General features: G+C 43.5%; 1 protein-coding gene across 1 annotated transcript; it reads right to left on the reverse strand.

The window, feature by feature from the left end:
• Window positions 1-11,708: 11,708 nt before the first annotated feature.
• On the reverse strand, window positions 11,709-12,686 carry Klf14 (KLF transcription factor 14). The gene has a single exon (XM_090332241.1). The coding sequence runs from the start codon at window positions 12,684-12,686 to the stop codon at window positions 11,709-11,711; it is 978 nt and encodes a 325-aa protein (XP_090188367.1).
• Window positions 12,687-22,499: the final 9,813 nt, after the last annotated feature.

Below are 22,499 nucleotides of genomic sequence, written 5' to 3' on the forward strand. Positions count from 1 at the left end.
ATATTGGGATAAAATGGTCCTTAATTGACAGTATTTCCTTTTGGTAAGGTATTTATTTGAAAACTTCTGCAAAAAGAAATACATAAAGGAAAAAATTTCCTTTTAAAATAATTAGGATAGATAGGTACCAGTTGTTTATGTCTGTAATCCTAGCTACTTAGGAGGCTGAGATCTGAGGATCACTGTTCAAAGTCAGCCTAGCCAGCAAAGCCCATGATAGTCTTATCTTCAACTAACCAGAAAAATACTCGAAGCTACGCTGTGGCTCAAGTGTTGGAGTGCTAGCCTTGAGTAAAAACCTAAGGGGTCCCAGACCTTGAGTTCAAACCTCCTTCAAAATTATTAAGGCAGGGCCAGATGTGGTGGCACACTTCTGTAATTCTAGCTACTTATTAGGTGGAGATCAGGAAGATGTCACTTAGATGTCACTCTGGGCAAAAGGTGACCTTAAAAAAAAAAACTGACAGGGTGGTGTACATCTTTAATCCCAGCTGGATCAGAAGCTGTTTCAGGGGTTTATCTGGGAGGAGCATGGTCACAGGCTGTTCTGGTTATACTTCAAGACTCTACCTCCAAAACAACAAAATCAGTAATGGCTGAGTAATGGCTCAAGTAGTAGAGTCTGCCTAGCAAGCAAGAAACTCTAAAATCCCAGCTGGACTCCTCAATACAGCTTAAAACAAAGGACATAATATATGTATATATATCATATACATATAGATATTATACATATACAAATAAAGAGTGCTACACAGCATGATGGCTCAAATTTGTAATCCTAGCTTCTTGGGAGGCAGAGGTGGGGAATATCAAGATTTGATGCCAGCCCTGGAAGAAGGAAAGTTCACAAGACTCTATTAATCAATGGCTGGGCATGCTATCACTGTGTCTGGGAAGCACAATGGCTGGTGATATTGGCATGTGGCGGAAGCACAAATGGATGGATTGAAGCCCAAGTCAACCTGGGCAAAAGGAGAGATCCTACCTCAAAAGATACTGTTGTACCCGAATTCCTAGGACCCTGAAAGAACCACCAGAGGCCAAAGTCAAAGCAAAGAAGCAAGGGTCGTTTACGAGTTTGAACTCGGACCTCTGCGTACTCGTAGCTGGCAACGCTGAGGCCCTGAACAAAGATTTTACACACCTTTTATACAAACAAGTTTTAGGGGAATTCCGTAGTTACAATCACCTGATTGGCTGTTTGGTAACTTTGAACCACTGGTCGCTTCAGGATTGGTCAGAGCTCAGGTGTCTAACTACTGAGCATTGGGCTGTTGCCACCTGGGGTTCAAGTCCAGGCTAGTTCTGGGAACATGTGTTTTTGATTCCTAGTACATGGGCCCTGAGCAAGGTGGGGAGAGGGGGTCATTCCCAGAACATGGGACAATCTTGGCACAACAATACCAAGGCAAAAGGGGGCTAGAGGCATGGATCAAGTGGCAGAGCCCTTGCCTAGTAAGGATATGGCCCTGAGTACAAACTTCAGTAACAAACACACACACTACTTGCAGCTTTTTGTTGGCCAACTGGAGATGAGAATCTCATTGTTTTGTGTGCCTGGATTGACACTGAACTCTGATTCTTAGAATTTTGCCCTCTGAATAGCCAGGATTATAAACCTGAGCCACCAGTGAGTGCCTGACTCCATACAGATTAATTCTAGGGAAGGCCTGATATCTTGCTAGTATTGACTTTTATCATCCAGTATATAATCCATTTACTATATCTTATTTTGTCATCTAGTAAAGTTCTACAGTCTTTTTTTTTTGTGTGTGTGGGTCATGGGGCTTGAACTTGGCCTGGTCTCTGTCCCTGAGCCTACCCTTGAGCTAAGCCCCACTTCCCATTTTCTAGAGGTTAACTGGAGATAAGAGTCTCAGGTTCTTTTGTGCCTGGGTTGACTTTGAATCTTGATCCTCAGATCTCAGCCTCCTGAGTAGCTAGGATTACAGGAATGAGCTATCACACCTGGCTTTTATAGTCTTTTCTATAAAAGTTTTTGTGCTATTTGTTTGCTTTGTGTTACTTTCTTACATATTCTTTGTGTTATTTATATGTTTTTTGTGATGTTTATATGTTCTTTGTGTTGTTTGTTGCTACCTACATGGAAGTAGTTTATTAACCTTTTGATTAATATTAACAATTGATTGGTGATTGCTTACATAAGGAAATAATAATTTGATTCTTTATTCAATTTATGCAGGGAATTATATTGCTAGATCTCTAGTATTGAATTAAATTAACATTTCTAACTTAAATTTCACATGCTATATACATAATGTATAAAAATACATATTTTCTTAAAATTCATGGTTGAATAGAAATTTCCAATACTTAGGATTTTTATTTAAGTTTACATTACATGGATGCATTATTTTTGTCTTATATACCTTGTTTAGGTATCATGATTAATCTAACTATATTAAATAAATTAATTTTCTATTTTTCTATGCTTTGTAACAATTTAGAAGGATAGAAGCAATCTAATTGTTGGAAAGTTGCAGAACTTGCCTACACGTATAGATACAAATTTGTATTCATCTCCTAAAATTAAAAAAAATATTCATGTGTACATTTCTTCTTCAGCATTGTTATCCCTTCCTATGTTTTGCTTCCATTTTCCCTCCCCTCACTCCCTTCCAAGTTGTAATGCTCATTTCCAACACACTGTCTTGTGAATATCCCTGTGACATTGGGTCACCCTTTGTCGTTTGCCTCATCATCTTGTTTTTTCCCTTCCCTTCTCTAATTCAAATAAACAAATAAATGTATATACAATAAAAATACTTACGTGCTATAGGATTTGATGTTCCTTTTAATTTCCCAATAGCTTTTTCATGACATCTTTCTTTTTAAAATTCCTCCTTGCCAAATAAAGTTATTTTACTAGAGGGCCTGGAGTTTGGCCTAGTGGTTAAAGTGCTTGCCTAGCATGCACGAAGACCCGGGTTCGATTCCTTGGTACCACATACATAGAAAAAAAGCCCGAAATGGTGCTGAGGCTCAAGGACAGTGCTCAAGCCCTGAGCTCAAGCCCAGGACTGGCAAAAAAAAAAAGTTATTTTACTAGAGATTTGTCATTCTTCTAATTTTGTCTTGTCTCAATAATTTCTGCTTTTCTCTATAACAGTATTTCCAACTTTCTTTTCATTATCATCTCTTTAAGATTTTTAGATTTTTTTCCCCTAATGACTCTTTGCTCTGCTTGTATGAAATCTTAATCCATACATAAAGTGCACAGCTATTAATACACTCTTTTGGAAACTACAGCCATTATGATAGCTAAGGTTCCACCCCTTCACTCCTGTACCTCTTTAAGAAGCAATTTTTGTTCCTTTGGGACCAATATCTTCCCAGCTGAGGATACATAGTATACAGTGACCTCTTTGTCTATTTCCTTTTCATTTGTTTGCTTTTCTTTTCTTCTGGGGTAAAAGGGTTGGTTCACTCACCATTAATCTTTCTTCTTGTCTTCCCCCACCTTTTTTTTTTTTAATAAAAACTTTACATTTCTTCCCCTTATGCTGGTTATTAGTCACAGAGTGTTTTGTGTGCTTTCATTCAGTTCTAAGTTTTTGAAACTTTTCTTTTTAATCTGAGCTATGTTTGCATTGATATTTCCCCAAGAATATTTAGTATTGTAATGAATAATTTGGTTGTATTTTCATGTCATTACCTGCTTGGAGTCTACTATGACTTTCTATCTTAGCATATAGTCAATAGGAATGCTTACAATCTTTTAATATCTATGTTTAATGTTTAAAATAGGCTTTTTATCACTCTTTTTTGGCAGTTGTGGGACTTGAACTCAGAACCTGGGCACTATCCCTGAGCTCTTTTGCTCAAGGCTAGTGCTCTACCACTTTGAGCCACAGCTCCATTTCTAATTTTTGAGGGGTTAATTGGAGGCAAGAGTCAAATGGGGTTCTTCCTGTCTAAGCTGGCTTTGAATCTCAACACTCAGCCCTCACCCTCCTGAGTTGCTAGGATTACAGGCATGAGCCATAAGCACCTGGATGAAATATACTCTTTACTTTGCTAGTCCTGGGGTTTGAACTTAGGGCCCAGGCATTGACTTGGGCTTTCTAAAGGCTAATGTCCTACCACCTAAGCCACAGTGCCTCTTCCATTTTTTTTTTTCTGTGAATGTGGTACCAATGAATCAAAACCAGAGCCTCATGCATGCTAGGCAAGCATTCTACCAGTAGGCCAAACTCCTGGCCCCTAGAGAAGGAAATTTCTTTCTTTCTTTTTTTTTTTTTTTTGCAAGTCCCGGGGCTTGAACTCCTGGGCACTGTCCTTGGGCTTTCTCAAGGCTAGTGTTCTACTGCCTAAGCCACAGCACCATGTCTGGCCTTTTCTGTGTAGGTGGTACCGGGGAATCGAATCCTGGGCTTCGTGCATGCTAGGTCATGCTGCCAGCTTGGAAATTTCTTTCTTTAAGGAATGTTTCTCAGAGAAGAAGCATGTTCCAAACCATTTCTCTGTTCTTATTGATAATGACAATATTACTAAGACTAGGCTAGACATGTTTGAAGTACTGTCAACAATGCCTTTGTCATTGTCGTTGTCATTGTCATCGTCATCCTTGTTGTACTGGTATTTGAAATCATGGCCTAAATTTTTGAGGCAGGTGCTTTACCCTTTGAACTACCTTACCAATTCTTCTTATATTCTTTACTTGTTTTCCCCTTGCCCACTTTTTTTTGCCAGTTCTGGGGCTTGACCTCAGGGCCAGAGCACTGTCCTTGGGGCTTTCTCAAGGCTAGAGCTCTAGCTCTATCACTTGAGCCTCAGCACCACTTCTGGCTTTTTTTTTCCTTCTATGCATGTGGTGCCAAGGAATCAAATCTAGGTCTTTGTACATGCTATGCAAACACTCTACCACTAGGCCAAACTCCCAGCCCTGTACCAGTTATTTTTTAAGATAGAATTTCGCTTTATGTCTGGGTCATTACAGACAATGATCTTCCTACTTGTGCTTCTTGAGTTGCTAGGATGCCAAGTGATGTCTCCACACTCAGCCCTTGGTCTAGACTCAGTGTTGCTTTTTTGGGGGGGGAGGGTAGGGGGTCCAAGTTAGCCTTGAACCTCAGTCCCTCATTTCCATCTCTCAAGTAGCTAAATTACAGGCCTGAACCACCACATCTGGTGTCACCTGCATTCTGTGTAACCATCTAGTATACCTGTCTCAGGGCTGAAGGGATGTTTCTCAGTGTTTTCTCTGAAATTTCAGGCAGGCATGTATCAGTTTTTTTCCTCATGAAAGCCAGCTTCCATTCTTCTGTTATATTTATTTCCAATTGGCTCTGCTAACTTAGACTAAAAACCACCCTCTTTTTTTTCTTTCCTGTCTTGTGGTTGAACTCTGGGCCTCGGTGCTGTCCTTGAATTTCTTGTTACTCAAGGCTGGTCTACCACTTGAACACTGTTCCACTTCCAGCATTTTTGTGATTAATTAGAGATAACAGTCTCATGGACTTTCCTGCTTGGGCTGGCTTCCAACCATGATCCTCAGATCTCAGACTCTCGAGTAGCTAGAATTATAGGCATGAGCCATCAGGCAACCCTCTTTTATTATCCTAACTTTAACATTCATTATCTTCCTATCTAACACAGTTTTCCTTTTATATCACCAATACTGTCATTTAATATTAAAGCCCTAGGCTGGGAGTTTGGCCTAGTGGTAGAGTGTTTAACTAGCATGCACAAAGACCTGGGTTTGATTCCTTGGTACTATATACACAGAAAAAGCCAGAAGTGGAGCTGTGGCTCAAATGGTTGAGTGATAGCCTTGAGAAAAACCCAAGGATAGTGCTCAGGCTCTGAGTTCAAGCCCAAGCACTGGCAAAAAAATAATAAACCCTTTCTCTGTGGAAATTTTTCTTTTCCCAATATTTTTTTTTGTCGGTCCTTGGGCTTAAACTATGGGCCTGGGCACTGTCCCTGAGCTCTTCAGCTCAAGACTACTGCTCTACCCCTTGAGCCACAGCACCACTTCTGGTTTTCTAGTGGTTAACTGGAGAGAAGAGTCTCACAGGATGTTTGTGCCCAGGCTGGCTTTGAACCATGATCCTCAGATCTCAGCCTTCTGAGAAGCAAGGTTGACAGGTGAGAGCCACCAGTCCCTGGCTCCCAGTGTAATCTTTATCACAATTCTCTTGCTTTCCTCCTTCTGCATGTGTGTGTGTGTGTGTGTGTGTGTGTGTGTGTGTGTGTGTGTGTGTGTGTGTATAGGCATGTACACTGCTATTGGGTCTTAAACTCAGTGCCTCATGCTCTCACTTGGCTTTTTGTTGGTCACCTACCATTTGAGCCATGCCTCTGGTCCAGTATTTTTGCTGGTTAGTTGGAGATAAACTCTTATAGACTTTTCTGCCGAGGCTGGCTTTCAAACAGTGATTTTTAGATCTCAGCTTCCTGAATACCTAGGATTATAGGATGCGCCCCCTACATCAGGCCTGCTTTTCTTTTAAATTTAAGATCTAAAACACAGATTGAGATATATGCTTGAAGTTAATGTCTCTGTTTCAAATATATATATATATATATATATATATATATATATATATATATACATTTCCTGAATAAAGCTTATTTCTAGGGGGAGAAGAATCTAACACAGCCTTTTTTTGTGTGTGTGCCTGTCCCAGGGTTTGAATTCAGAATCTGGGTACTCTCCCTGAGCGTTTTTGCTCACAACTAGCAATCTACCACTTGAGCCATGTCTCCACTTTAAGCTTGTGTGTATGTGTGTGTGTGTGTGTGAGGGGGGGGAGGAAGGGAGAGAGGGAGGGAGGGAGAGAGGGAGAGAGGGAGAGAGGGAGAGAGAGAGAGATAAAGCCTCTCATGCCCAGGCTGGCTGGGAACCATGATCCTCAGATTTTAGCCTTGTGAGTACCTAGGATTACAGATGTGAGCCACCAGTACCTGGCACAAACCTTTTTAAGTATCCTTTCTGGCTTGGGATTAGAATAACATTTTTTCCCCCTCAAATCTTCACATAACAAATGCTTCAATTCTCTTTATAAATTTAGGATAGACACCACCATTTCACTTGTGAGTGAACACACAGGCAATTTCACTGAAGGCCTGGAAATTCAACTTTCAGGGCTTACTGAGCCAATGAAACTAGTACCAACTAGGGTCAAAAACAGAAGTACACATGAAATACCCTACATGAAACAAAGAACTTTGGCCTCCTTCCATATAAAAATGATGCAATTAATCCAAGATAAAGGGGAATCAAATTGGGCAAAATTGATCTAATATTATATGAAAATCTCTAGCATAATTTAAGAACTAAAAATCTCTTAAACCTGTTTCTTCACAGTAGTAAGAGTTGAACCCAGGACCTTATGCTTGTTCTATTACTTGAGTCATACTCTCAGCTAAATTTATGTTCATAAATACACCATGAACTTATGCCATTTCACCCTAAACCTATATTGGCTATTGTGACTGAGAATAAGGACAGCACATATTTACCCATTCAATGGTATAACAGCCCTTTCTGCAGCAAGCCTGTCTCTGCAGTATCTATGTGAATCATAATCAGCCAGAGTGGCCTGTAAACCCACTTTTATGCCTGTGACCAGTGAGTGCCTCAAAAACAGTGGCTTGCAGAAAGGTAGTAGACTGTTAGACTTGAAGAACTGAAAGAACTGAGGCTTCCCATTGCTACACATCTTATTTTGGTTTCTTAAATCTAGAGTTTGAGTCCTCAAGTTTTAACATCCAATGGACATTCAATATGTTAGTGTTACCATATCTCTTTTTGTCTCCATGTTCTCAACTAAATAAGTAATAGATACTGGATTCAGATTAATAAAAATCAAAAGATCAGTCCTTTGCTAATGAAGGTGTATCATGATCAAAAGTAGACTTTCTAAAACATAGCTTCCTCAGTCCCTCCCAATTCCTGGTCTTAGGATGACCCACCAAAGGAAAACATGCCAAGGAGCACTTACCTGGTGAGCAGTAAGGGGCATCATGGTGCCAAGCAGGAGAGACAGAGGTGCTCTGGAAGGTAAAGCTGGGTCCCAATCAGCAGGCATGCTTACCATCTGAAAGCAGGATCTGAATGCAGTGCATACATACCAAAGCCGGAGAAGAGTAGAAAGTGAATGTAGAGAGAGAGAGAGAGAGAGAGAGAGAGAGAGAGAGAGAGAGAGAGAGAGAGAGAGAGAGAGAGAGAGAGAGAGAGAGAGAGAGAGAGAGAGAATGTGTACAATGACCCTCCTCCTTATGTCCTCATCAAAGATCACAATCTTTTTCCTTATGGAAGAAGTAAGTGCTACAGGTATGATGAAGTATGATTTTCAATAGGATTCCCAGCTTGAAGAAGAACGGAGATATAGGGACAAATGGTAGAGTCTTGAGTAGTATGGTGACAAACCTTGTGCTCTTTATCTCCTCCCAGTGTAGTAAGGAACCATTTCCCTCACATCGGAGGCCTGGCCTGTGATTTGTTCCCAGCTCCCAACCCAGATTTCAGTTAGACTTCTACTAATAGATTCTGTTGTTGGGTCATTTCATATCAAATCTTAGGATGAAGGTGGTAAAGTAAGAACCCAGAGATCCAGGCTGACTCAAAACAACAGCCTGATACATTCACTCACCAAGTTCCACCTAATTAATGAAAAAACCAAAACTCAAAACCAAACCATCAACAGGCCAGGTGCCAGTGGCTCCTGCTGTAATCCTAGCTACTCAGGAGACTAAGACCTGAAGCCGCATCTCCAATTAACCACCAGAAAACTGGAAGTAGTGCTGTGGCTCAAGGTGGTAGATTATAGGCCATGACTTTGACCTAGTGGCAAAGTGATTGCCTAGCATGCATGAAGCCCTGGGTTTGATTCCTTAGTACCATATACATAGAAAAAATATCCATAAGTGGCACTGTGGCTCAAGTCACAGAGCCCTAACCTTGAGCAAAAACTGTCCAAGGACAGTGCCCAGGCCTCTGAGTTCAGACCCCTGAGATCAGGCCCCACAACTGGCAAAAAAAAAAAGAAAAAGAAAGTGGTAGATTACTAGCCTTGAACAAAAGAACTCATGAACAAGGGCTGGGAGTTTGGCCTAGTGGTAGAGTGCTTGCCTAGCATGGTTCAATTCCTTAGTACCACATACATAGAAAAAAGCCAGAAGTGGTGCTAAGGCTCAAGTGGTAGAGCCTTGAGAAAGTCCAAGTGTAGTGCTCAGGCCCTGAGTTCAAGCCCAGGACTGGCAAAAAAAACAAAAACAAAAAACTCATGAACAGTACCCAGGCTCTGAGTTCAAGCCCTGGGACCAATTTAAAGCAAAAGAAAACCCCAAACTCCATAGTAGGCACAGTGGCTCACACCTATATTCTTAGCTTACTCAGGAGGCTGAAATCTGAGGATCTCAGTTCAAATCCAGCCCAGGTGCTAAAGGACGTGAGGCTCTTATCGCCAACTAATCATTAGAAAACCAGAAGTGGGGCTGTGGCTTAAAGGGTAGGGTGGTAGCCTTCAGCTAAAGAGCTCAGGGACAACACCCAGGCCCAGACTTCAAGCCCCATGACACACACACACACACACACACACACACACACACACACACACACTCCTCCTTCCAAGGCATTTCACTAATAAATATTCCCTAGAAACTTTCTGGGTGGCTTCCATTTTTCAGGTTAGTCTGGTATTCTAGACATCTTTTTCCCTACCATCTTTTTTGGTCCACTTACCCAAAAATCTTCTAGTAAAGGGAAAAGTGAAAAATCATAACCTTCATAGTGCCCTACCTTGTTCAGCCACACCTAAGGAAACCACAAAAAGAAAATTCTCCTTTCCACCAGTAATCACCTCTATTCCTGGAGGTCTGTTCTTCCTATATGCAATGTTTGGGCAATCTTCACCTATCCCACTTAGTGCACACCAGGAAGCAATGGTCCTCATAAAACAAACTGGATTTGGTGGTACATGCCTGTAGTTATAATATTCATGAGGTAGAGGCAGGAGGATTGTGGCTGAAGGCTGGCCCTGAGACAAAATCAAGAACCTATGTGAATACCTATGAGCATAGCTCAAGTGGTACAGCACTTGTCTAGCAACTGCAAGGTCCTAAGATCAAACCCCAGAACTGCATAAATAAATAAACAAATGAATAAATAAATAAAGCAGGCTGGTGGCTCACATCTGTAATCCTAGCTATGCAGGAGGCTGGGATCTGAGGATCATGGTTCAAAGCCACTTTAGATCCTGAGACTCTTATCTCCAATTAATTACTAGAAAATGGGAAGTGGGGCTGTGGCTCCAAGGGTAGGGTGTAGCCTTGAGCTGAAGAGTTCAGGGACAACACCCAGGCCCAGGGGTAGGGGTAGGGCAGTAGCTTTGAGCTGAAGAGCTCAAGGACAGCGCCCAGGCCCAGAGTTCAAGCCCCATGACCCACAAAAAATAAATAAATAAATAAATTAATTAATTAATTAATGTCATTACTGCCTGATTCCTTCATGGAGATCTATAGGCCTTACAGTAAGAGGAGGATTCTCCTATTTGATATTATCTATCACCTTGATTCTCCTTCCCTAAACCCAAGACAATAGTTACTAAAACAAAACAACACACACACAAACATCAGTCTCTCACCTTCCCTTCTCACAATCTCCAACTCTCCTGTAGCAGAAACCAAGACATACAGACCATAAGAGAAGTAAACCCCTAGTTAGCCTTGCAAAATGAACTGAACTTACTATCACTGAGATTACTGGGGAGCAGTGTAGCTAGAACCACAGGCCTCAGTTTCCCTGCGTGTTAGCAATGATTTTGAAAGGTCTTGTTTTGGATCTGTTGGCCGCACCTGCCCATCCCCACCCCCATCCCTACCTCCTGAACCCCCCCATGTCACCTGCACTCCTCCCACTCCCACCCCATCCTCCACCACACACAAGTTGCCTACGTTTGCAACTTGTGAAAGAGGGAACTAATCTGGATCGCTTCTCTTTCTGGTGCCTTTATGGCCATCTCCAAATTGCTAATCCAGTCTCACTGTGAGAGCGAGCCAGGAGGTTACCACAAGCCAGGAAGACCTCAAATGGAGAGGGAGGGCACGGCGCAGGTTCTGGGGACCAAATCCTGCTACGGGGGACCAGCAACCAGACTCACACCACTCCCCAGATGCAAGCAGCGTCTTCCAGCCATGCATCCACATAGTCTTTCCTAGCAGAGGGAGCTGGGGCAATTGGGAAAGCAGAGGACATACGCCTCCCATCCATTTGGAATCTTTGTTTAAAAGATACTAAAATAAATTAGTATACATTGCTGTTTACAGAAATAGAAAGCATTTCTGTTTCCAAAGGCCTCTCACCATCCCAGTCTTGGACATTTCCCAGCCTGCCACCCTTGACACCCTCTCCAAGGTCTGCCCCGGTGGTGGGTGCCACTCTGGAGTCCTTGGAGACCGGGAGCTCCTGCCGCAGGCCGAAAGTCCCGTCTCGCGTCTCTCTGAGTCTTCAGCACCTTGGAGAGTTCCAGAAGTCTCCCTTTCTCACCAGTCAGTTCCACCTCTGCTGGGAGGATGGTTCTTCAGTGGCAGGAGTTCTCTCCGGCTCCCAGTCCCTCCCCAGAGTCGAACCCACAGGGCGGGGGATGCAGTCTGCGCCCCAGTCTACACACTCTGGCAAAGGGGGCCAACCATACGGGGGAGGTCGTCCTGGAGGAGGGTGACAGGCAGTGGCCACTGTGCTACGAGGAGGAGGGAAGGCCGGGCGCCTGGGCCGAGCCGGAGCTGGAGCCCGCGGCCTCGCCGGAGGGTGGCGGGTCGGCCCGGGGGGTGCGGCGACGCCCACGGTACTCGATCATATCGGGATGGTAGGATGGGTGGCGGCGGGCGTGCTTGGTCAGATGGTCGCTCCGGGAGAACTGCTTGGGGCAGAGCGGGCAGGAGAAGCGCTTCTCGCCCGTGTGGGTCCGGTAGTGGCGGGCAAGCTCGTCCGAGCGCGTAAACTTCTTGTCGCAGTCGAGCCAGTCGCAGGAGAAGGGGCGCTCACCCGTGTGGGTGCGCTGGTGCGACTTGAGGTGCGACGACTTGTAATAGGCTTTGTCGCAGCCTTGGAAGGGGCACTGATGTCGCTTGGCTGCGGGTGTCACCTGCCTCCTCCGGGTCGTCGGAGCCGCGGCGGGGGCGGGGCCCTCCCCTGGGGCCCCACCGGGGCCCTGGGACTCCCCGCCGGTGGCTGCGGGGGACCCCGGGGCTGCGGGTGCGCTTGGAGCCTCCGGTGCGCCAGAGGAGCCCTCGGGAGCGCAGATAACGTCTTCGCCGGCGGCCGGGAGGGGCTCGGGGTCCCGGGAGGGGCTGGAGGCCCGGGTCGGGTCGGGGGAGCCAGGCGAGGCTCCCAGAGCGTCCCCAGAGGGCCCCTCGCAGCCCTCCAGGGCCCCGGCGCGCAAATCAGCCAGAACGCTGGCCGCCAGCAGGTGGGGCGCGGCGCCGCCCTCGCCGGGGCTTGGGGCGGGGACTTGGAGGAGCGGGAGGTCCGAAGCCAGCGCGGGCGGCCCGGGAGCCGGCGGCGCGGACTCGCTGCCACCTTCCTCCGAGCCCGCAGCGGCCCCGGCGGCCCCTGCGCCCTCGGGGCCCGGCGCGCGGTGGTGCAGCACGGCGCCCGCGGACATGGACACCAGGCACTCGGCGGCGAAGTAGTCCAGGCACGCCACGGCAGCCGACATGCTGGGACCGCTCCGCCGCCGGCGAGCGCCGTCCGAGCGCGGCCGGCCGCGGGCGAGAGAGTTCCCGGGAGCGTCCGTCCCGCAGCCTCGGAGCGAGAAGCCGGAGGCCGGGCGCGCGGAGCGCTCTGCCCGCCGCCCGCCGCCTGCCGCCGGCCGCCAGCCGCTCGCTCGCCCGCCCGCCGCCGGCCGCCCGCTTGCCCGCCCGCCGCCGGCCGCCCGCCGCCCGCTGCCGCCGCTGCTGCCGGCGCCGCCTCTGCCGCCGCGGCCGCCGCCGCCCGCGCCGCGCCCGCCCCGCCTGCCTCGCCCCTGACGCACCGGAGCTCGCGGGAGCCGCGGGAGCCCGCGGGGGCCCCGGGGGCGGCGGGGACCCGCCCCGGGCTGGCTGGACACCCCGGAACACGCGGTCCACCGGCCTAAGTCATTGCTAACGGCTTAAGAAATGATCCGGTCTCCGCGGTCTCCGCTCGCCGGCGAGCCAGGTAAAGCGAATAAGCGGAGAAAACTCCCCGCTCGGAACTTGTGGGCGGCCGGCCGGCCGCGCCCCCCCGCGCCGCTGGGCCGCCGCCAGCGCCCGGCCGCGGGGGCTCGGAAACTTTCGGCGTTGCCTCGCTCGGGGAGGACAAACCCCCGCCGGTACCTGGCCGGTCTCTCGATGCGGGGCGCGGTGGCCAGCGCAGGGGTCCGGGATGGCGTGTCGCTCGCGTCCTCCGCTCTCAGCCCAGACTGAAAAGATCCCCAAGTCCGCATCCAGAAAGAAAGAGAGAAAGACACACGAAAAAAAAAAGCCGCCAAGTTTTCTCATGTAGCACTTGCACTGCTAATCCAGGGTCGGCGGCGGCTCCCCGAATAGATGCGCTGCTGCGTAGCCATTAATTAAGAGCGTTTCGAATCAGAAACACTGGTAACCCTGGAAAAGCAAAGGATCCTCTCAGGGTTGAAATTGAAACTTAAAAATCCTGTGAGTAACGATTTAACTATTCAACCAACGAAAGAAAAAAAATGCATGTGGAAACTGCATTAACCTGTCACAGCATACAAACAAATCTCCACGCTGAAATAGAAATTATAGACTGGCAGCGAGATAAACACATTAAAATGGACTCCCACAATTTTAATAATAGAAAGTCACGTTTCCAATTAGGCAACGTCTTCCAGTTCTCTTTTGACAAAAATTAAACACAAGAAAAGGAAGCAAAGGAGACTCAGATGGGGGCTTGTGATTTTTTTCCCCCCTCATAACCAAGTATGCGAATGATTTCTTTCACGTGTCTTTATTGCTTCAGTAGCTCCCTTATTTTTTTTTTAATTAAAAGCACATAGAAAACAAACAGGACAACTGCTAAAAATGCAGTCACAGTTTGGGATGTACAGAGGCTTTACTTCTGAATTACTGAAGGGTGTGCCTTTTATTTGTGATGCTTTAGCACTTCTTTTCCTTTTGAAAATTAAAAAGATATTTAAAAAGGCATCAAGAATGACATATGGTCATGTGTTTACTGGCTGAGACCATCAGCTGTGGTGTTTTGGCATGTTCACTTCATATTTTTCATCTATTTTAAACGTCACAGAAAAGGTTGAATGCCAGTTTATTTTCCTCTCCATTCTTACCCCCCTTCTCCCTCCTTGATTTCTCCAAGTAGTGAGTATTATAAGGTGTACATTCTTTCAGCTATTTGTCATTTGCACCTTTGTTATCCAGTGTATAAATTCATGTTAATGTATTTTAATTTCTATAAATGTTGCAGCAGTGTGCAACTGTCATTTTGCAGCTTGCTTTCTCTCCCTTCATGTGATTTTTTTATGTCAATACCTGTAGAATTTACTTTACTCATTCCAGAAATTTTCAAATAACATTGGCAGCTTTATTATTTTAAAGGAGAGTCCATTCTACAACGGATCATTTTTGCTAAAGTAGCTGGCCTCAGAATTTCAGATGTTCTAACACCTTACACATTAAAATTTTGTCTCTGACAGAATTCTCTACCAGCTGCTTTTCTTTTAATTTCACAAGTTAGAAAAAAAATGTAAAGACACTATAGAATGCTAAGATTATTAGAATCACCCACTTACCTGCCTCATAGAATTAGTAAATGTTACTGTCTTGTCATATTTGCTTCAGATCTGTTTTTTTAAATCAACCTGTTGAAAAAGCTGCTAAAGTTGAAGTCGCCTTTGACTCACTCCCCAACAGCACCACACACTCCATCCTAAAGGCAGACAGTGTCCAAAGCATGGTGTGTAACTTCCTAATTTATGTTTCACACTCTTGCTACACATACAATATTATTTTGTATGATGTTTAAAATGCACACACATGGTAGAAGATTGTACATACTATTCTGTGACTTGTTTCCCTCCCCCTTGCTGGCATGTTTTATTTTTTTTCCTCTTCATATTGGTACCTATACATCCAGTTCATTCATTTGAATTGTTATATCATAGACCCCTGCATATGAATGTGGCGTGTTTATGCATGCCCCTGTTGATGAATATGTAAGCTGCTGCCAATATTTTGGCATTTCTGGTCCATGTTTTCCTTGCACATAGGTGAGAGTTTCTCTCTGCATCTACCTACATGGAAATTCTATGCAGTACAATTTGCCATTTTACTGGAGACTGCCAAAGGGGTCTCCAGTTTACACACCCAGCAGCAGTGCATGGGAATTTTTGTTGCCTTCCCATATTATTAAATGCTTTCTAGATTCAGGTTTTCTTAGTTCTGCCAATTTGATCTTTTTTAAAGAACCCAGCATCTTGTGTTATTTAAATTTCCATTGTTGCCAGTGTGGATGAACATTTGTTTATATATTTATTGGCAGTTCTGCTTCTGTGATGTGTAGTTTTGCAGTTTTTATTTATTTTTTCCAGTAGGCTGTGGATGGTTTTATTTTTTTATCTTCTGGATCTGTAGGAGTACATGTATATAACCACATGTTGCCCTAGTTTACAGCTTGCCTTTCTCTTGATGTCTTGTGTATTATAGATATGTAAAAATGTATCCTTGTTGCTCTCCCTTTTTTATTAGCTTGTGTCATTTGTGTATTATTGAAGAAATTTTTCCACACCTGATGCATGAAGATAGCTTCTTTCGTCTTTTTCCTAAATGATTGAAAGTTTTGCTTTGTGCACGTGAGGTTGATCTGTGTGGAACATGTCTTTTTGAATGGTGTAAAACAGGATTTAATGTGATTACTTCCCCTGACATACACCCCCAGCATAAAAAGCTTGCCATGACCTGACCTGCTGAGGAGCCTGCATGTCCCAGTGTGGCAGTGTCCCAGTGAAATGTATACATGTTCCCATATAGTTCTGGATTCATTCTAGTTTGTCCTTTTCCATGTTAAGCCAATTCTGAAAGACTCTATATCTTATGGGTTAAATTTGAGGAGTGGTGATACATTTATAAAGTTGACTAATTTAATACATTAAGAGTATCCTGACTTTTAAATATCTGTTAATAGAGTTTTACAATTTGTTCATGAAGTGCTTGTACCTCTGCTAAATTTCCCCCTGGTTCCTTATAGCTTTTATTCCTATTACAAATGGGATATTTTACTATTAAAACTTTCAGTTGGTTATTGTTGCTATTTAAAATAATAATATACATTTGGGAATGCTTTTGTTTTAAATACACACGTGCTAAACATTCTTATTAATATATTTTTAAGATTTTTGTTTTTCTTGTGTATTTTATCTATAAGCAACACTCCTGATACCTTACCCCTGTCTTATTGGATTGACTGGACTTCCAACGTAACAGATAATATAAAGGTGAAACAAACATTGCTTTATTTCTGTCTCACTGGGAATGTTTCTAATGGATCATTGCTCTGTGTCACTATTTCTAGTGTGCCATCATTGTTTACCATTTGTTGTAAGTTTTCTGGTAGAAACACTGTCATATTAGGGTAGTTTCCTTTTATCCCAGTTGTGTTTTTAAATAGGAATATTTTGAAGCTAGGAAATAAATAATAAAATTATGTCAAATATTTTTTTCTGAAATAGATGAACTATTGAGATAGTTATAGATTTTGTCTTTAATACGTTGGTACAATAGGTCACATCAGTAGATTTTTTTCTAATGCAAACCTGTTGCAGAATTTCTAAGATTAAGCCTGTTCTGTCATAAGCTGTCATTTTAGTACCCCGGGACATGCAATGTGTTGTTAGCACCTTGTTCATAATTGTTGGTATCCACAGTTTCCCTTCTGGCCCTGTCCTTATTCATGTTTGGTGTCAGGGTTAGCATACTTGCATAAATACATTTTAAAAATGCCTTTCATTGTTTTTTGTGACAGTTTAAATAAGATAGGTACTATTTCCTTGCATGTTTGGTAAGTCACTTATATGAAGCCATCATAGTTTGAAAATTCATCTTAATTTATTTTAATGCTTGTTGTAATACTTGGATTTTCTAGTTCTTCCTTAATTATTTTTATTAGTTAATATTTCTCAAAAAATGAGATATGAGCTGGGAGCACATGGCTCATGCCTGTATACCTAGTTACTCAAGAGGCTGAGATCTCAGGATCACCGTTCAAAGCCAGCTCAGGTAGGAAAGTCCACCAGACTCTTGTCCAGTTAACCACCAAAAAGTCAGAAGCTGAGCTGTGGCTCAAGTGGTAAAAAGATAACCGTGAGCAAAGAAGCCTTAGAAAAGTATTCAGGCTGTGAGTCGAAGCCCTAAGGCTGGCACACACACACACACACACACACAGATACAATATTCAAACCTTTTCAATGTTTGGTAGATGGTTCAAGCCGTCTTATTTTAAAAGTATACAGAGTATTTAGTCACCACTAGTTTTTTTCACTCCTGATAACTATTTGTAAATTCTCCACTTCTCTTTTTTCTCTAAACAAAGGTTTGCTTATAGTTTTAGATAAGCTTACACTTTCCTATAATTTTTATATTTCAAGTAGATAGCTTTGGTTGATGATACCTGTTTATTTTTAATATATATTTTATTCTCTGTGTTTATTGCTATTGATCTCTGACACTTTTCATGTTCTCTTTATCCCTTATCATATACACAAAAACCTTTCCAAATTTAATAACACATTAATTCCTGATCTCTGTTTTTTAAAATTATTTAAAAGATGTTTATTGAAATTTAATATCAGGAAAAGTTTCTCTCCCAGAGGCCGAGTATGCCCTTTTTATATGGATAACTCAAATTTCCCTTTATTCCTTACCTGATCTCTATAACATAAATTTAGACTATCAATTTCACTTGAAGAGAAATGTCTCATGCTTTATGGATAGCTCACAAGGCATGTCTTCATTGGCATCCGTTCCAAATGCTTCCTAATTCACTGTGATTCCTTAAACATTAAAACTTCAGAAGGGAATTTTCCTGAATTCCCTAGTGTTGTATCATTGGAACTGTTCTGTATCCTGTATTCATTGTGTAACCTCTTGGGACTTGGCTCTGGAATTATGATTGGGGAGTATTAGAAATAGGAAGTAGAATAAGGGTGATTGCCCAGTGTGATATGTAGTATGGCCTTGAAGTAAATGTTGTCAAAACAATCTCTCTTCTAAAGCTTCCAAGAACAATGCCAGAGACATAGATGTTCCTGAAGGCATTGAGTGGCTGACCTGTCCATCCCTTTGGTCCCAAATTATTCAGAGCAGGTACCTGGTCATTACATCATTACAGTGTGTGTGTGTGTGTGTGTGTGTGTGTGTGTGTGTGTGTGTGTGTGTGTGTGTGCCCAGTCATCTCTATTCACTCATGATTACCAATTTCAGAAAGATATCCCACATTAGTGTAAATACTGCCAGTGTCTTTGTATCTGGGACTGTTTCCACCTCTTGATGAAAGCCAGTCCATTCCTGTTCTAGGTCCATCACCTTGTGCTTTGTGGGGGGGTCTACATTTCATTACTTATTTCTCCTCTGTATCCAACATCTTCTCTCCCTTCTCTACAGAATAGTCTAAATCAACAATAAATAAGGAAATCACAGCTTCATTAAAAAAAATTCCCCAATGTGTGAGACGTGATGTACCTGTCTGGCAAATGTAACTGTGACCCTTCTATACGTTACAATAAAAAAATTCACCCCTCTTTTCCTTTGACTCTCAGTATGGCTATTACTTAGCTATACTGGCTTTCAGGGCCAGATTTCTAAAGGGCTGTATGAATTTCTGTCACCACCTCTTTACCCCTCCATATGATTAAAATAAGTCCAGACTTTCACCCTCATGAGTCTATAGAAATTCTTGTTAATATCAACCCTGATGCACACCAGTATGATTGTATTTAACATCACTGAACTATACCCTGAAATTGTGAAAATGGTAAATATGTTATATGCATTTTGGTGTAAGAACTATCTTACAAAGGAGAAAAAAATACCACCATTGACCCCGTTGTTGCTAAATCCAACTTTCCTCAACTGAGAACAGTTGAGCAACCCCGAAACATTTTCTTCTTTTGGCTTCTGTGATGCCACATTCTTTTGGGCTTTCTTCATCCTTCTAACTGTTCCTTAACAGTTTAAGTCTTAATTACTCTTTTTTTTTTCTCTTTTTACCTAAACTCTAAAATCTGCATCTCTGCAGTACTCTCTTTCTTTCTTTCTTTCTTTCTTTCTTTTCTTTTTTTTTTTTTTTTTTTGCCAGTCCTGGGCTTGAGCTCAGGGCCTGAACACTGTCCTTGGACTTTCTCAAGGCTAGAGCTCTACCACTTGAGCCTCAGCACCACTTCTGGCTTTTTTCTATGTATGTGGTACTGAGGAATTGGACCCAGGTCTTCGTGCATGCTAGGCAAGCACTCTACCACTAGGCCAAACTCCCAGCCTGCAGTACTCTAGCTTAAAGCAACTTTTCTCAATTCTCCCCACGGTGTGTGCACTCTCTCGCGCGTGCTCTCTCTCTCCCTCCCTCTCCCGACCCTCCCTCCCTCTGCTTCTCTCCCTCCCTTTCCTTCTCTCTCCCCCCTCCTCTCTCTTTCTCACTTTCTCTCTTTCTTTCCTTCAGGACCTGGGCACTGTCCTTGAGCTTTCCCAAGTCTAGCACTCTACCACTTGAGCCACAGCACCACTTTCAGCTTTTTTGTTTGTATATGGTACTTAGGAATGGGACCTTGAGCTTTGTACATATTAGGTAAGCACTCTACCACTAGGGTACACTCCCAGCCCTCTATCCAGGTTCCTCTGGCCGATCTGGAGCATTTACATGTTCTTGTTCACTGCCCCCAGATCTTCTCTCTGCACTCGTTCCTGCCTCAGTATATAGTCCTGTAGTCCTCCGCTTGCTGTTCCTCTGGCCAGGAAACTGAGCATTCATGACACCTCCTCTCCATCCAGCCACACTTACACCTTCTTCAAGCTTGGCTAATGCTATCTTCAGACTATATCTTGGGGGCCTGGAGCATGCAGCAAACCCTAGGTTCCATTCCTTGGTACCACATACACAGAAAAAAGCTGGAAGTGGTGTTGTGGCTCAAGTGGTAGAGTGGTAGCCTCCAGAAAGCTCAAAGACAGTGCCCAGGCCCTGAGTTCAAGCTCCAGAACTGGCAAAACAAAACACACACACACGCACACACACATGCACGCACGCACCAGAATATATCTTAACCATCCAAATTTTCTAAACCACCACAGTTTTTGGTTAAGCTACTGTGACACTGTGTTCTTTTAATATATTCCTTTGCCTTCCTCTTGTTTCCTTCCACTCTCCTGCGTACTGCTACTGGGTGGTAAAAGTCTTCATGAATTTCCATTCGAAGTTAAGACAAACACAAATGGCAGCAGTGTGATATGGCTTCTGTTTGCCTCTTCAATGTATCTCCTAATTGCTCTCTCTCTTCAGCATCCACTGACCTTTGAAAATATGAGTTCCTCAAGTGCTAAAGCCTTAAAACTTTTGTGTCTACTATGTCCCTAGTCTGCAGTGCTTTCCATCACTGAGTAACTCTTCCACATTGTTCACTTATTCTTCCTTGTGAGAAGCCTGACATCTCTAATCTAAACCATGTCCTTTCTGTCATGCAGCCATTCATTGATTTAACAAATATTTATTGGGTATGTCTTCTCTAGCTGGCATTGACTGAGGCTTTAGAGACAGAACAGTGAATAAAACAGTCTCTGCTCTTGTGGAACTCAAGATTTAGTGAGAAGACGAGCACCAAGCAAATACATAATATTTCAGACTGGGATAAATGCCATGGAGGACAATGGATGAAACAGTCAGTGAAGCAGTGAATTCTCAAGGGGATGGTCAGCCAAGACTGTGCCAGTGGGCTGAACTGGAGGGAGGGAGGCAGGCTTGGGAAAATCTGAGAACATAACATGCAGAGCTCTTGAGGTAGGAGCAAGCTGGGGTGTATTTCTATGGCTATGATAGCAAAGTGGCACAAATTTAGTGGCCCAAAAGAAGGAAAAAGAATACACTTTTTTTTTCTTTTCACAGTTCTGTACTTCTGGAGTCCAAAATTGATGTAGAGAGGCTAAATAAAATAAAGGACTATACAGGGCTGCATTCCCTCTTGCAAGGTTTGGATGGAGATTGCTTCAGGAAATGACAGCTCAGGTCTTCCTCAGTTTGATTCCAGTCTCTTCCCCTCTGCCTCTTAAGTCCTCTTGAGGACGCTCATAATTGCAGTGGGCACACTTGAAGAATCCAGCCATGACCTTCCCATTCCAAGACCCACGCATTAGTAGCTTGTATTCCATCTACTGTCGGAACTCTGCTTGCCACGTCATATGTCATCTTCATGAGTTCTAGAAGTTAGGATGTGGATTATCTCTGGAGAACACTTATTCTTCTAGAGCAAAAGGCTGAAGCAATCTAAGCAAAGTGAAAAGGCTTGGAATCTAGGCCCAGTGTCAGATAGATTGTGTAACGTCTTGTAAACCAATGTACAAGTAAGGTGCATTATGTAGAGGAAGATGTTGAGCAGTGGGGTATCTAAATTATTATTTTAGAATTCACCCTGGTTACTATGTAAAAATAGGCTAGAGCTAGGAAAGAGCAGAGGCAGGAACCTGTCAGCAAGCCACTGCAAAAATCCCAGCAAGCAATGAGGGTAGTGCTACCAGCAAAGGTGGTGAGTTCACAATGCCATTTGCAGGCAGTATGGGACGTCTGCCGATATGCTGGATGTACGGAATAAGAGAAGCTGCCCAGTAACTGTTCTGAGCTGTGCAGTGTTTCAGAAGCAAGCCATAGGAGATGAAAATTGGAAGTTTTGTTTTGGAGAATGTGCAATGTGGTTTTTAGACAAGTTAGAATAGATGCAGACATGGTTCCAGATCCATGGAATTGAGGCTTCTGTAGCTTGAGATACAGATGCATCCTTGGCGGAGAGAGTTATCAGGATTGTTTTTAAAGTCACACACACACACACACACACACACACACACACACACACACACACACACACTGGAATATTGATGCCAGTCCTCAGGCTTGAACTCAGGGATTAAACCCTGCCCCTGAGCTTCTTTGCTCATGCTAGCACTTCACCACTTGACTCTACTTCCTAAGCTACATAGTTTTATAGGTATGTTTCTGGAGGACAGGAATTCTCTTACCAGATTACCTATGGCACTTTCTCAAAATGCTATAGATCATTATTAGTTTAATCCTTTTTGTATGATGCTCATGAAATATTGTCTAAATATCATTCAAATTAATAGTTCATGCTAAAGTATCAAAATAAAAAATGATTTTTATTAAATCAAACCATTACATTTCATTTTGATAAACTCCTGTGTTCTTGGCCCTAGGTCTCTTTTAAGTTCAGTGGAACCCCTTTTATGATATATTCAGGCTCACAGGAATTTACAGGTCTAAGTGAATC

This window comes from Megascapheus bottae, chromosome 5 (assembly GCF_031878675.1).
Source record: "Megascapheus bottae isolate mThoBot1 chromosome 5, mThoBot2.hap1, whole genome shotgun sequence".
NCBI classification, from domain to species: domain Eukaryota; kingdom Metazoa; phylum Chordata; class Mammalia; order Rodentia; family Geomyidae; genus Megascapheus; species Megascapheus bottae.

What these genes read in the sequence shown, in the direction of transcription:
- Klf14 (XM_090332241.1), bottom strand. Translation starts at nt 12,686, where the DNA reads ATGTCGGCTGCCGTGGCGTGCCTGGACTACTTCGCCGCCGAGTGCCTG.